Here is a 16,458-nt window from a genome sequence, read left to right on the forward strand (position 1 = left end):
GTAACTTGTATATTCTATCCTGGAAAAATAAAAAAATAACACCATCTTCAGAACCGTGAAATCACTTCTGCTCTTGAACTTCCACATTACACTTCTGGCCAGTAACTCAAATACTATACAAGTAGTAACAAATATCATATTTTTAAGATTAACAGTAACATCATTAAGTTTCCCTTAAAAGCCAAGGAGTAACCTCTGATTTCTTACCTGAAATTCATCAAAACATAAGAGAGAAGCCTCTTCGCTTATTTCCTCTGCTACTGGTGCAATAGGGTCATATGATTTGGCCATAAGTCCTGGCTTTCTTTTTGGCAAGCTCTGCTTAAGGCGATGTATTCCTGAGTTGATAAGACGTAAGAGAATAAATATTTCTCATACTTTTGTAAAATATGGAAAACAAAGTTATTTAACTAATAAAAAGCAACCCAATGCGGTTAAAAGAAAAAAACTTCACATTTCTTCTAACTTCAAGAGGGAAAAACCATTGTTTTCAACCACATCCAGGCAACTACTAAAACCACAGAGATTGTGATTTCTATATTCTTGCTAAGAAACATGAAAAATAAAAATCACAGAACCCCTGAATACTAATACCAAACGCCTAGAACCTTATTCTTAAAACTGATATAAATTACAGTTCTATCTTGCTCCAGTTCATGACCTTAGCTTCAGTTTCACTTCATAATTTGACATTTTCTGTCCTAATCATCTTGTGAGTATAAAAAAATCCTTTCAGTGTTTACAAATGAGTGGCAGAGCTCTGTGCATCGCATGCTCTGGAGGTATACTTAGAATGCATTTAGTTAAAAAAACTCAGACAAAGTTAATGCAGTTATATTTTACAATGTAAACTAGATGATGCTGATATAAAGTTATTACATACATACTTTAATGCCATAGATTGCATTCCATCAGCCTACGAAAAACATTTGGCAAACTAAGGTCAAAGTAAGAAGCCAGCTTTGTTAAAATTTAATGAAGTAGAGCACTAGTGACAAGAAACAGAAAATCTCAACAGTGACCCAATGGTGATAAAAAAACAAGGGCAGTAAAAGGGGCAGAAGTTGTTTATGCCAATGAAAGCCTTCCAAGAAAAAGGCAGCTGTCACAATACTTGTAAATTGTAGCATAATTCACTAACAATTTCACAGTATTCATCTTCACTGATTTAGTTGTCTCTGAATCATGATCCATCACAGAAAAAGACTATGATGTAGCATTTACACTTATCTGTCCTTTTGAGTGACAGCATCACATTACTTTCTGTTTTATCATTCATTTTCAGCAGCTGCCTTCCTCAGACTGCATGTAAGCTAACCAGTAACTGAAGAATATCTAGATAAGGATTTAATCCTAAACATACATGCAATTTTCTATACAATCTGGTATACAAGACATTTGAGAAGATACTTGAGAAATAGTATGCAATTAATATCTACTCCAGTATGGCAAACACTGCTAAAATCCTCTAGCTTATTTCTTTTTTTCTTAGAAACTTAAATAAAATTACATTGTATACTACACACCCGAAGATGAGACAGGCTTTTTCATAGTTACCATAGTTCATAAAATTGTTGTAAATACCAGTATCTGCACTTACTCTGGTGCACATCTAGCATGAAGCCATGAAAATGGACTCTCTTTTTCCTTTCTACTTCTAAATGAGAATAGAACATGTCCATCACCATTGTCTTCCCTGTACCTTCAAATAAAAAAAACCACACCCAATGGGTAGTTAATTTAAGAACAGTATGTACTGATTACAATAATGATTGGTCATTAGCTTTGAACTAATGAAACTATACTCTTCCACAAAATAAGTACAAAGCCAGACTGTTGGGGAAGAAAGGTTATATTTCATGTTCAAAAACCCAAAAATACTGCTTTGTTATTGTTCCATTTTGATCTATACAGCGTTGACTGAAAGGTTGCACAAATGGCTCCATAGGCATCCAGAAAACAACGTTTTCACTTGAAAAGCTTTTTCACTCTAGACGGTTGTAATTAGAACGTAAACATTCTCTCCCTGATCCACTCCCCCCCAAGTTGCTTTTCAAATTCTTAAATTGCATTCTTAAATATTAGTGAGTAGGTAACACTGAAAAAATGTATACAAGGTGGTGTATGATAATTAAACAGCTTCCAATCTTCTAAGGTGTAATTGGGTTAATTAACATCATATTCTGGAAGAAAATGAATCTTGGAAAAATAATTAAAGAAAAATGCTACATAATTTTCAACTTTTTAGATACTTCAGAATTTGCATGAACACACGTTTAGATAAAATTCCATTGGAATTGATGCAGCTGAAACTTACCAACATCTCCATAGACATAAAGACCTTTTGGAGGTTTGTTTTTTGCAAAGAGCTGCAAATCAAGAAAAGAAAAATAAATACAAACATGGTGCACAATGAAAGCAAGCACATAACTGTGATAAAGTAATCAAGTAGCTACATTTAACTACCTGAGTAGGAATAGCCAGCAAAGTATAACCTTGAATAAATTATTAGCTCAGAATTGATAAGCAATCTAATGTTGTATTTCTGTGAATTTTGTTAAAAAAAAGGCAAATACACACGTTATTGTTTTTTTTTTAGATCATTGTGAAAATATCTCCATCCCTAGTCCATTTTTTTAATAACTAGAACACACAGAAAAGTGATTAAATGTTTCCCAATACTTCATGATCAAAATAAACCTTCTTCCCTCAAACAAGCTCAGAAAAAAGGATATAAAATAAAGCACTACCACAGGAATTGCAGATGTATGTTGTATATACCAGCTTTACTTAAGATATAAACATTTAGAATTTAGAAAATCAACATGACAAAGACAGAAAATATTCTAGGTCCCCTTTCTCTCTACTTTGAATCTTAAATGCAGAATTATCTGTTCTAAACATGATTTAAACCAATGGATGCACAGTTAAAATATATCATTTTAAATATGCATTTATACACACACAAATTAAAGGTTGTGTTCAAATTACTCATTTTAATAAACATTTTCTCAACTGAGTTTTATCTTTATTAATACTGGTTAAGAAGTTTTAACCTCTTAACATTACTCCGGACATATGTTATGACAGCTGATTATTTATTCTGTTTTACTATATACGTATTTTTATGGAAATATCTGCAATAGACTCAATACTCCAATTTGAAACAGTCTTCCTCTCCCACCCTAGGACGACGGTCATATGCATAGACACTTCCAAGTAAAACTCTGTAAAGAAACAGTTTCTAAAAAATTGTGAAGTCTTAAAAAAATCTCATCAAATTCATGAAACAGAACTGACATCCACAAAATCATCACACAAGAGTATAAGGTTAAAGTGTTCCACTTTCAGAGTTATATGAGCTGAGCCAAAACAAAGGAAAATTAAAATTACAACCCTGTAGTCTCATTTGGAGCTGGATAATTGCTAAACAACTTGAATCTAAAGCGCTTTTCAAAATACAGCACCATGTTAAAGAAATGAGGGAGTCAGTAGCAAAACACTAATTAAATATGGAAGAAAATACATGACCAAAGATAGATGGATAATGTCTCAGGTCTACAGAACCAGTTTATTCAGAAAACATGCAAGAATAACTCTTATATAAGACCCACTTACAGATCTAATTTAGAGCTACATTAATAGATAATCAAAAATGTGTATCATCAATCTGTGGCTGAACAGGGTTTCAGATGTTCTGAAACAGTTCCATTAATAGACATGGCTGCAGCTACTTGCTAGAGCTTTGAAAGCATAGCAAGACAATTTAATTGATGTACATATTTCTGTGTACACTTTTTAAGAGCTTGCACTCATTGAAACTAATTCTCAAAGTTAGATTTTTTCCATTTCTCCTTTGTTTGCTGTGTATCAGAGACATAAAATTTTCTTTATTTTTAAGATTAATAACATGCATTTTAACAAAGTAAAATACTATCATAAAATTTATTACATAAAAAGACAGCATGAGTATGAGGTATGCAGCTTTTCCTAAGACTCAGAAAATAAATCAGTGCTTACAGTACTGCTTTACCTGTTTTTGTAAAGATTATATGACTAGAACAAGTAGTAATGCCTATATTTTTATACCCTTCTAAAAATTGTAATATATTTATTAATTACATTTAATAATCTTAAAGTTTTCCTTTTTAAGTATGTTTTATTCTCACTCTTAATAGTTACCATTTCTAGAAAAATGCTGCAGTAAAGGATTTTGGTTTGTTTTTTGGCTAAAGGAAGCAAATAAAATGGCTTGGACTCCTTAAAGTCTAAATCAATTCCTGGCTGATTTAAAGTAGAAAAAAAATACTATTTTTTGTGAAGATGACAATTGTTAAGTGGTATCTGATTCCTTAAAAAATAGGAGGGATAATGTGGCAGACCTGAATACATTTGCTGAAGCTGATAAACTCTAAAAGCAAATCATCTTTGAGCAATTTAAAGACATTCGTAGGCAATATTTTATTTTCAAGTAAAATTATCTTCTGTATACTTCTGACAGAAGTGACACTATTACCACTTAGGATGCTCATTTTCTCAATCCTGTCAGGTATTGTATAACACTAAAACTTTAGAGCAATTTTAGATAGATATATTTTCCAATCAACTGTACTTTTACTTTTTCTTATTAAAGGATACAATATGTACATATATAAACTCGATCAGTTGATTTCTAATTCTGAAACCCAGACACCCTACAGGTTTCAAGCTATTCTACATGATCCTAAAATTGACTTTTTTTTTTTTTTTTTTTAAGTTAATGATTCTCATGCATCTCCTGAAGCCTGGAAATTGCACAAGGAAAAGATCAAGTTTGACTAGGATTTCTGATAAAATCCAGTCAATGCTGTTGGCTCACTTGAGACCACAGAAAGCAGTCAAGAAAGCCAGCAGTACTTGAGAGTGAAGAAGGCAGTAGACTGATCTTGGTTCCACTGAAACCCACACTCCAAAAGAAAAAACAGGAGGGAAATCTAATGCAGAAGATCCTCCAGCTCCCCTAAAACAAGGACTGATGTGTCTGTTTCATGGAGGAATGGGGGAAGAGTGGGAGACAGAAGACAAAGTCATTGAGCTTCTCCTCATCCCCCACTTCCCTATAATCCTGAGGTATATTTGACCCGTCAGTATTCAATTGCCTGACATCACTGTTTTTGCCAGAGTGATAAGATTTAAGAATGTTAAAGTTTATATTTAAAGTGCACAAAACCAAAGACTTTAAGGGATACACAGAATTTGAGTTTGAAGGAGAGAATTATAAAATTAGATTAATAATAATTATTAATTAAAATAACATTAATTATAAGATTATATAAATCTTTAAATGTATGTTTTGAATGCTCTACCACATCCTTTCAAATAAAGGCATCACTACTAATGTGTCAATACCCTCCAGTCCTCCAAGATTCTTCACTCCCATAATATTCTTTTAAGTAACCTAAAAAGTCATAACTTCAGTGTTTCACTGAGCTTCATCATCATTAGAACATGCTTACAGCAGGAACCTTTTTTCTTTTTATAGATCAGTTAACTGGCTTTATATATATATATATACACACACATATATATATATATATATATATATCATTCATATGCTAGAATATTTGCTATTCTATCATAAAACATACGCATCTGTGTCCCCAGACTTAGGGAATTTTCTTCTCCACTTTCAAAACATTTTCTACATTCCTGTTTTTGTAACTGAATGCCTTGCTTTGACTCCATCACATCAGATTTATCTTGTTTGAACTTCAGTCAATTAGTATCCTCTCTCCTCTACGGAATTATATTCACTAAAACATCTTAAAACTGACAACTTGCTATTTTTTCTTCTGCGTATTTGATAACGTGCAACATCTTCCCACCTTCTCCCATATTGCCTGCCTCAGACACCAAAAGAAAACAACTCAGTTCCTGGGAATATTTCACACTGATCTGAGAAACTTTTAATTGAAAACCCATGTCAGTGTTAAGGTGGTTAATTAAAATATGCAAAATTCAAGAGACAAGTATCCAGACGGCACTTAGAAAACTAACAAACAAAAAACCAATCAACCAACCACACCAAAACAGAAACAAACAAAAAAAATCCATACACAAAAAACGCTAACGAAACTGCCTCTTTCTCCCACTCTTGCAGACCTTCTTTTTGGTTGCTGTTGCAGCTGAAGACATTTTCAAGGTCTTGGATGGCATTTACTATTGTTCGTACCTCTTTTCAAAACATGACCTCACTTATAATTGAGCTTATTTCAAGTCATTAGTACAGCAACTCAACAACTCTTAAGATGTCCCAATTGGTATTATTTTGAAAAGCTAGAGATCTGAAACATCTATGGAAACTCTTATGGCCTTGAACTTCAATTCAGAGGATCTCAAAATATCTCAACATACAAGGCCGTGCTTTCACCAAGTTGAAGATCAAAGTCATTGTTCAAATTTGAGTAATAATTTTGAAAAACAGAAGCATACTTGATTTGCAGCAACACACTAATTGTTTTTCCCTTTAAATTCATTCTAAACTGATGCCCAAAAGATACTATACCAAAATAAAACAAATACAGTTTTACTATCATAAAGGAAGCAGCTGTTATTTCCCCAAAAACTGCTTAGAGACATTTTGCCTGTGAATTGATGTAAGTCTCTCAGATAAATATTGAAACGCTTCTATTATATCTAATATCAATATTTGTTCCCTAATCCTACTTTTACTGTTTATAGTAAACAAAACTATTTAGATAAAAGGTGACAATAAATACAAGCAAAGCAAACCATTCTTTTAATTACTCCTAAGTACAGTAAATTTCTACTGGAATAACTCAGTTTAGCAGAGTACTTTACATTTGAGGTAATGAGCTAGCGAGTGTCAGACCCAAGAAGAGGTTGACAACTATTTTCCCTCCTTCCCCCTCTCTTCTCCCCCCCTTTTTTTCTTTTCACTGCGACCTCTCAACCACATCCTCTTCAATGCCAGAACTCGGAAAAATGAGCGTGCTTGAAATGCTGTGCATCTTATTTTTTTTCTTATACTCCTAAGAAGTGGCAGTAGATTCTTCTCAACCTTGAAGATTTCACACTAAAAGTAGGTTAGTCAAGTTTCTAGAAATCTCCTGAAAACGCAAGACCTCAAGCTACTATGTGTAATTGATTTAACAGTTGCACTCAGTTGCAAAAAGTTCTCAACTTAAAATACATTTCTTCTGAGAAAGAGCAGTCAGGCATTGGAACGGGTTGCCCGGGGAAGTGGTGGAGTCACCGTCCCTGGGGGTGTTCAAGGAAAGGTTGGACCTGGTTTAGTGGGTGACATTGGTGGGGGTGGGGTGGTTGGACCAGATGATCTTGGAGGTCTTTTCCAACCTTAATGATTCTATGATTCTCATTGAAGGCAAAATTATTTGGCAGGTATCACAATGTCTAAAAGCTGGTTGAAATTAAAGAATGGAACAGAAGCAATGAGAGGACTGCTTTGGAGGAACTAGTGGAAATCCACATCCTCACCCTAAAGCAATGGCATTTGACTTTTTCCTTTTAGGAAAGGGTCAGTTAGATGACTTCATTGTGGTTAGCTCTGCTGCTACACAAGGACAAAAGTGCCATCACAATCTCCTAAATACAGTAAGATTAGTATTACTTTGTTCTCAGCAGTAAAGAAAGCTTCACTTTACATGCTTCCCAATCAAAGAAACAGTAAACAAACCCACATAATGGTTGATCTACAAACCATTAGGAGACACCTGCTCTAACAACTACGATGATTCACAGCACTCCAGTTAACTCGAGTCAGCTCTCCAAGTTATTCTCAAAGGCAGAGCTTTTAGAAAAGAATATCCAAAACAGTTTACCAGAAAAGATCAAAATGCTAGCCTACTGATCATTCCTCTGTCACTCCTCTACAGAATGAAAATGGATAAAAGCTTGGCAGTATGCCCAAAAGAACACGGGAGCAAGCCAAATGACCGGTATCCTTTTGAGCAACATTCTCTTTTAGTCGGGAACAGGGTCTGCAGATAGTTTTAAAACATCTGATTTAAGAGCTTATGAGCCCAATGCCAAAGCTTAAGATGAAGTCTAGAGAAAAGAAAGAAAAAGAACAACTTCTCACATTAAACATCCTTCGGACATAAATCTCTGGCCTGTTAGATCACACTTATTGAAATAATTTGCCTACGTCACACCAGCAAAAGAGGTTTATGAATCCAGCTTGAACTCGTTACAACCAAAGGAAAACAGTTTTCTTTCAGGCATGCCACAATATTGCTTTGGATAACAAAGATAAGCAATAACCACTTTTGAAACAGCAAATTTCTCTTTTCTTCAATACTTGCTCACAGTCAACAAAGAGTCTTGTTTAGACTCGAGAGTTAGCCTATAAAGACATAAGACAACATGGGAGGTTGCAGAGAACCTCCTCTTCTCCAGACTAGACAAACCTGCCTGTCCTCAGCCTCTACTCATAGAGACCTGCCTTCCAGCCCTTTTACCAGCTTTGTTGGACTGGATGCTTTCAAGGGTTTTAACATCCTTTTTATACAGTGGAGCCCAGAACCGCACACAGTCTTCAAGGTGAGGCTGCACGAGCGCTAAACATAGCAGGAGAATAAGCTCTTTTGACCAGCTGGCTAAGTAAAAAGGTAAGTAATGTGAGGAGCTAATGTACCAGCTGGAGAAGGTAAAAATATCCTCCAAACAATTGCTTGGCTACAAACCCCTTACCTAAATCAAAATTATTGAATCGCTTATGTTGGAAGGGACCTCAGGAGACTACATGGTCAAACTCCCTGCTCAAAGCTGGATTAACTTATTTCAGAACAGAACTTCCGAAGACATACTCCTTGCCCTCTAGGAACCAACTTGCCTTAGCACTTTGCTTCCTTTAATTAACCACTCTCGTGTTTTTCCTTCCAGAGTGTCTTTCTTCTGTTCTTGGAATTACTTCTCATCCAGGTTTCTTCTCTCTGTATATCACAGTTGGAGTAGATGATCTTGGAGGTCTTTTCCAATCTTTATGATTCTATGATCAACAAAAAAGAGCTCCTTCCTAGGTGTCTAGTCTGCTTCCTTTCGTCAGGAGGCAGGAAGACATTTGCGGTATTTTCAGTCAAGCATATGATTAGCAGATACATGATATCCATCTGCAAGTATGAGCCTGAAGTTTTCACTGGATACCAGAGGCAGACTGATAAATGAGCACTGTGTCCCAAGGCTCTGTACCCTGCTGCACTTGCCTATTTGAAACAGGTACTTCTACTGGTGTAATACTTGTTCTCATAGTAATATTCTCTTCTCTGCTTTTTTAACTCCTTGAAGCTAGTATATATTTCAAGAACCTTAGATTGGTAACTTGTAGTTTGGTATCTAAAAGGTAGAGGACAGCACGTCATTTAGATGTATCTAGGCCCTGCAGGTTTTGGCTCCTCGGATTTCATGCTACACCATTTAAGCTTGCCACGCAAACAAAATACAGTATTTGTGCCAGGCAATTGGTGAATTTGCGGTTTCAATGGCAAGTATATAGTTAAGAAGTCCAATAGTTACACAAACAGTTTTATGCCCATGAGATGAGGTGTGTTGCATAATGGATACTGAGAGAGGCTGCTGTGGAGATTTATTAACTCATCCTGAAGCTGACGACATACATTGACTGTAACAGTGAAAGTTACTTTTAATGGAAAAAAATAAAAGCAAAAGTCATGCAATAGAGAAAAAGAACACAAAACTCCCAGTGACTGGCTGGGAAGAGTAGTGAAGCTGTTGACACAGGACATATTTCCCGAGTGCAAGAGGCCAGGAAAGCAAACGAGACAATAATGGCAATTAGTGTTTTTCTATGCTTCTTTCCCCCATCATGATACCATTTTCATCAGACTCACTCAAATGCCCAGTTGTGTCCCCCACTCCTATTTATGACTCTGTGCTGACAGGAGTATGCTAATCAGGTGCAAACGCTGCACCTTCACTGGTCATTCAGCTTCTGTGAACATCTATCACTGGCTAACATTTATCAAGTATTTAAAGACTTATCTACTTTGCTGTGCACTATGTTTGACTTTCTGGTATCTAAACTAAAGTCTACAAAACAAGAGGCAAGGAAAGCAGGGGAAGAGAAGTCATTCTCACACCAGTTCTAGTTGCTTCCCATGAGAACCCGCCATAACAACACTAACAGAATTTGCAGGTGCAAGGTCACAAGAGCAACAGTACAAGAATAACAGCATGAGAACAAGACAAGAAAAGTACTGCCAACGCAGCTCTGGAAAATATTGCATCAAATACTCCCGGAAAAAGTTACAGAAGTGCAACAGCAGGCACGCAGCAGTAATAATGCTAAGGCACTGAGGTTGCTAATGCTCTGTAGGACAGGTGTACGCCTTATTTCTTGTTAATGCTTCTTCTAACATTAAAAAATGTTAATTTTGTTAATGCTTCTTTTAAAAGAAGACCCCAAAAATACATCTGGGGAGCAGATCACACCTCTTGCCTTCTTTTCTTAGCCCCCCAGCTGAAGACTACCAACACTGGCCAGATTTTTTTCTAAATCTTTATTTTTGAAGTCATGTCAGATCTATATTATAACATTTTGCAGAGCTGAATTATTTAACTTGGATTATTTAGATTCTGCTGGCTGATTTCACTTATATGCATGGAACATTTGTCACGACACAACACATCAACGTTCAGTGTCTGTAACCCAAACACATATGCTATGCCAGCGCTTGAGAGCAAAAACTCTAGCCTAAGCTACCCTCTCCTACAGGCAAATAACATTTTGGGAAATGCAGACATAACCATAACCATACAAGATTTTCTTTCAGAATTATTTCAATAACATTTGTTTGCTGGTAGCATGCCACTGGAATTTTACAGATCAGAAAAATAAAGAACAGAGAACCAAACATGAACAACAATCTACCTTTAAAGACGCAGCTGCAAAAGTAAGACTCAAGTTAATGACAGCAATTTGTGGTTTTAAGCACATTCTTATGAGCAAATAAAAATTAGAAAAAATATTTATCATCTTTATAAATCCCACCTTTGAGAGAAGATTTTTTGAACTGATGGTGTAGCCTTTAAGGCTCTCGTGCAACTTTTGCAGGTGCTGCACAACTCTTCTTTGCTGCTCATCATTCCTCAGCTCTTCTTGTTTAATCAGAAAGTCGTAATGTTCCAAAGGTCCACTGCAAACCAACAAGGCTCTAGCGTTAGCATCTGTAAGAGTACCAGGGACTGTCTTCTCATCTGCCACCTGACTTGTGTACGCTGTAAAACGAAAAGTAGACTTGTTAATAGAGAAGTTAGGAGAAGTACCTTCTTATATTCATAAAAACCACACATTGTTAACAGTTCTTGCAAAGGCTGACATACATTACTTACCTAGACAACCACTAGAGTACGTTACCCCTTTATTTTTCATTAAATCTTCTTACTACAAAACACCTTTAGTATGTCCTAACACTTTTATTAATGAAAAAACACACAAAAATCCCTGCTGGAATGGTGGTAAAATTTGGATGTGCTGTTGTAAGGGAAGCATTGACATATCTGTTGCAAACTGGGGCAAAATCATTTAAAAATTCTCTCAGAGTGCATTTTGCTGAATAGATTAATCCTTTAGAGAGGTGGGCTGAAGGAGACAGTTTAAAAGCTAGCAAACAAGACCAAACTATGAGTTTTGTAAGCACATTCGAAGAGTCAAAGACCACAGTAAACAAACCAATAACTGTGAAGCCCTGCAATGCCACAGCCCACTTTGCTGGCATTATCTTCTACTTAGAAGAGACGGGACCATGCCCAAGCAGAAATTGTTTAAATTTAAAAATAAGTCACAATCACCAGGCTTGAAATAAGATATAACTAGGAATGAAAGAACAAGCTTATAGAGAATGCTTGCTAAATCAGTAAGATCAGACCCCTAACAGTAGAATACATTGAAAAGGCATTTATGAAAAGGTGTTGCTTATGCTGTAATTTAACAGCTTAAGTATAATCATGAGTAACATAATTTGTACCAACGACAAAAGAAACAAGATTTGGAAAAACACATAACAGACAGAACAATGTCAAATAATTTGAACATTGCTAGATCCATTGAAAGTCATCCTTAAATGCTTCAGGTAAGCTCCCTAAGCAAATTAACAGCCTCCAACAGTCTTCTTTCAGGCCTCCTGGATGGAGGGTGAGGTTCAAAAACACACACAAAAAAATGAAACTACTGTGATCTTTAAAAAGAGAAAGACAAATCCAGAAAAATCACAGGTCAGTCAACACAGATCTAAACCACAGAAAAATACTGGAATGATTACAAATAAGTGCTTTTAAAAAAAAAAAAAATCCTAAGATAACAACATGATAAATGACAAGCAACACAAACTCCTCAGGAGCAAGGAGTTTTCCTCTCTGACCACATAACACACTTGGAAAAAGGAAAACCATCTTAATTGCACTAACACCTCTGTATTTGGGCCTCACAGTGTTCTCCTATATAAAGTAGGAACGTTAGACTCAAGTGAAATAACTTTCGAGCAGGTACAAAACAAGCTAGGAAAACTACACGTAATGAATGGGTACCACAGTTAAGCAAGATGCGTGTTTCCCATCCAGTTTCAGAGAGAGCTCAGAATCCCAACCTGGTGCATTTCAGAATTTCCATTCACGACCTGTATTGGGCAAAATAAAGTTTATGGACTGGGCTGGCAGGTAACACCAAGTCGGGGGTGTTGCAAACACTCTGGAAGGCAAGGCAGTTCTGACCAACCGGACAAAAAGCCTAATACAAACAGAACATAGTGAAAGCAGGAATTGTGCTTAGGGGGGATAAATAACCGAACTTAAGAGACAACGAGCAGCTGAAGAGCAGCTCTGCAGAAAAAGACCCAGGACTATGCTGGATCACAGACTGACAGCGAAACATCACCGTGACACTACTACATATGGGAGACAGTACTCCGAGGTGTGTGTGTGTGCGTGTTTGCGTATATACACATACAAGGGGCAAAACATAAGCACGCGTGAAATAACCCTGTTCTATTCAATACTGGTATGATCTGCCCTGGAACACACTTATTTTCTCACCGTATTTCATGAAAGGTACGAAATCAACGGAGAGAGAGGAGACTATTTAAAGTAGTAGTTGTTAAACCATGGGTCACACCCCACAGAGGAGGTATAAGAGGGCTCAACGGGGCAGAAGAAGAGTTTAAACTTGTCCCAGATAATTTGTTTTAATTGAACAATTTTATCCTTTTATATTGTAACTTCATTAATTTATTTATTGTAAGACCTTCGTTTCTCCAAAGCAAGGAAGTCAGTCGTTACATCTGTAGTCAATAATTTCACCAGGTTCTTCTGTCCTGAAGGAGCTGAGTTACCGCTATGAATTAAAAGTAATTAGATCACCCGTAGCTGAAGAGATCTCAGAGAGTTGAGTTCAGAGTTTTTTCATTGCAAAAATTTCAATAAAACCTTTACAGAAGACTAAAGAAAAGCACATAGCTATCTCCAGATACATGAACAGTACTGAGTAAAGAAAAAAGGAAATAAACGGTAAACTTAATTAAGGCAGTGAATGGACCAACTGATGAAGAGAGAATTTTAAGATTAAGTCTGACAAAAATCCATCAGGAACAGGTCAGTGACACCTGACCTGCATCCAAACAGAAGTGGGGACATTGAGAAATAGACGATCTTATTTTTTCAACCATTTACTGCTACAGAAAGTCAACCTCAGTCCTGTGATTTGTACAACTAAACCACGTGTTGCCTTCACAACACGCAGAGCTTGACGTCCCTAAGAGGCAGCCAGTGCCCCATTGCACCTACCTATAAAGCCCCCAGCTCCTACTGCTTACCACAAGATTGGAAGGGAAAAAAAAAAAAAATAAAAGCTCACTTAGGGACAAGAAAGCATTTGTGGCTCATGACTTTCCTGGCTATGGACAGAGCACACGAGCAGGACTTCTCAGAAGCGTGGGTTTTGTCTCAGGTTACGTGCACTTACAGCTAGCCATCCCGGGAATGGGAATAAAATACTTCGTCATTAACAGATGACAGAGATGAACAGTATGTGCAAGTGATGACAGAGGGTGTCATGGCACAAATTACTCACTCTTCTCCTAAAATAATACTGAATGGTAGGATTTAAACCTGGTGGGGGTACCGGCAGACACATAGTAACTGGTTAAGAGTTAAATTCAAAGGTGTAGTTGCAAAGCAAATTCAGATGTCCCTAGAAAGAAAATAAAGTGTGTAGGGGTTTTAAGTGAACAGAAGACAGCTATTCAAGTGATAAACTATAGAGAGGAAGAAAAAATGTGGGTCTTCCATTCTAAACTGGATTTTGTGGGACACACTGCAAAACCATTCACACCACTAAAGCTCCTTACTAATCTACCCCTGAATGGATAAAGAATTTTTAGAAATTTTAATATATAGCAGAGGAATACCAGACAATTACCTTCCATAATTTCATACCAGGAAAACTACTGCTTCACTAGGAATCACTTAACTACAATTCAGTGCATTAATCCTAGCAGCCTTCCCTACGTTGCAAAAACTCACTTTCTCTCCTACTACTTCGCATATTCGCGTTACATAAACCGTTACTTCCTTGTATTAGTTCCCTTTTGAATGTTTAAATGTCATACACGAGAAACCACTTTCTATTTTTATGTATTTTTCTAGATAGGACTACAGAAAAGCTCAATGTAACTCATTACTCAGTTTTACATAAAACAATGTAAAACTAGAGCCATGTGTTTATCCATAATCTTTCCCACCCCCAGGCTACACAACAGCATTGGATTTTCTCACATTTTGCCTAAAACTCAATGATAATTTAAGAATTGCCACTGGCTTGCAACTTTGAATTGATGTTCCTAAAACATAAGTATTAGTCCAATCTCATTTTACTTCAAGCCACAAAACTAGGTGCTTGCATTTTCCTTTCTGCCTGTCTATGCAAGCATCGCAGATCAAGTTGCAATAACGACCTGCTGCGATACACACACACACAAAAAGGGTCCTGCTTGGAGAAACCAGAGGAAAAAAAAAATCACCAAAGCCAACAAAAACTTAATTAATTTAAAGTGCTTAATGGAAATGACAATCTGAAACTATAGAAATTTCCCTTAAAGTGACTTACTTGAGATACCTTCAATAAAGTAGCATTCATTTATCACTGCAAAGATAGGTACCCACAGAAAAATTAAAATAAAAAAAAAAAAGCGTTCTTAACTCCAAAAACCTTCTGCTCTGGAAAAAAGCAACAAATTGAAAAATTAATCAGTATGTTGTCGAGCTTTCCTACTGCCACTTAGAACTTAAGTCTGAGACGGCACAGGAAAAAGGCATGCGAGTTTCAATGACACTGCTTCTGAGAGCAATACTCACAGCTGAGGCAGGCACTAGAGTTATTTATGTAAGACAATCTGAAATGGAAGCTGGGTTGTAGCATATCATAAACTGATCTTGACAGAAGGATGAGAGCACAGAAGGGTGACTGAGAAAAACACCACTCACCCTGGTAAATCTGTTCTTTCCTCCCCTAGCAGCTGGATTTCGTTATGAAAGGTATTGAACTGTGATGTCTCGTCTATCGGAAGAGAATTCCCGTGACAAAACCCCCTAGCAGGCCCTTGTCTCTCCTGTGTTTGAGGGGGTAGGAAAAGAACCTGGGCTTCCCTAAGACAAATTTCACCTTTTCTGTCTATGAGGGCAGAAGCCAACACCTTGAAAACTGACATTAATAAATTCAAAGGTATGCAAAAAAAGATCTTGTGCATTTAAAATGATTATTCATTACTCAGAGAGAAAGAGTGCCGTACTCCACAGATCAATTAAAATTTGGTCTGCAAGATCCCTTACTGCTATTGAACAAAGCATCTTTTAAACATGTTGTTAGAACCGTGAACCTTGAATGGAATTACATATAAAAGAAATATAAAGATAAAAAAGGAAAACCATGAAAAGATACATAATATCCAGCTAAAGAAGCAAAGGTTAAACAAATGAAACCCAATTCCTATTGCAAAAGGTAAATCGAGCTTCAGATTACGATATTCACTTCACTACAGTGTCAGTCACATACAGTACACATGTAAATATGTATTATTAATTTTGTAAGCAAATTAAAGTTGAAACAAACCCTTCAAGGGATTGATTATGAAAAAAGCACGTTTAACCTTTGTTCTGTACGTATGTATCGTGAGAAGGATCAGAAATAATTTTCCTTTATGGAGCTTAAGGCTAGAAGACAACATCGACCTTTTAAAGTATTAGGAATAGTTACATTTGTCTAATTACTCCTACATTCACAAATTGTGTTTCATTACAGCAAATTCTGAAGAAAATACACTGGAAAGACTCAAGAGAGAGAGAATTAACCACTTCCTATGATATTTTGCTATAGTTGTTAATCATTATTAGCCTTAAAGACAGAAAATACTTCCAATTACTAGTTGTTCA

The 16,458-nt window shown here is 36.3% G+C and overlaps 1 protein-coding gene across 2 annotated transcripts in view; it reads right to left on the bottom strand.

Annotated features, from left to right (window-relative positions):
- The window catches only part of AFG1L (AFG1 like ATPase), a 65,240-nt gene that overhangs the window by 47,069 nt on the left and 1,713 nt on the right, over positions 1-16,458 (bottom strand). The window contains exons 2-5 of one of the 2 annotated variants that reach the window (XM_048079176.2): positions 11,030-11,256; positions 2,318-2,369; positions 1,601-1,702; positions 208-338 (exon numbers count right to left, since the gene is read on the bottom strand). In XM_048079176.2, the coding sequence (XP_047935133.1) occupies positions 208-338; positions 1,601-1,702; positions 2,318-2,369; positions 11,030-11,256 (512 nt within the window). The remainder of the gene's footprint in view (positions 1-207; positions 339-1,600; positions 1,703-2,317; positions 2,370-11,029; positions 11,257-16,458) is intronic. The other variant, XM_048079177.2, reaches the window with a different exon arrangement.

The sequence above is a fragment of the Anser cygnoides genome, chromosome 3, assembly GCF_040182565.1.
Source record: "Anser cygnoides isolate HZ-2024a breed goose chromosome 3, Taihu_goose_T2T_genome, whole genome shotgun sequence".
Lineage (NCBI taxonomy): Eukaryota > Metazoa > Chordata > Aves > Anseriformes > Anatidae > Anser > Anser cygnoides.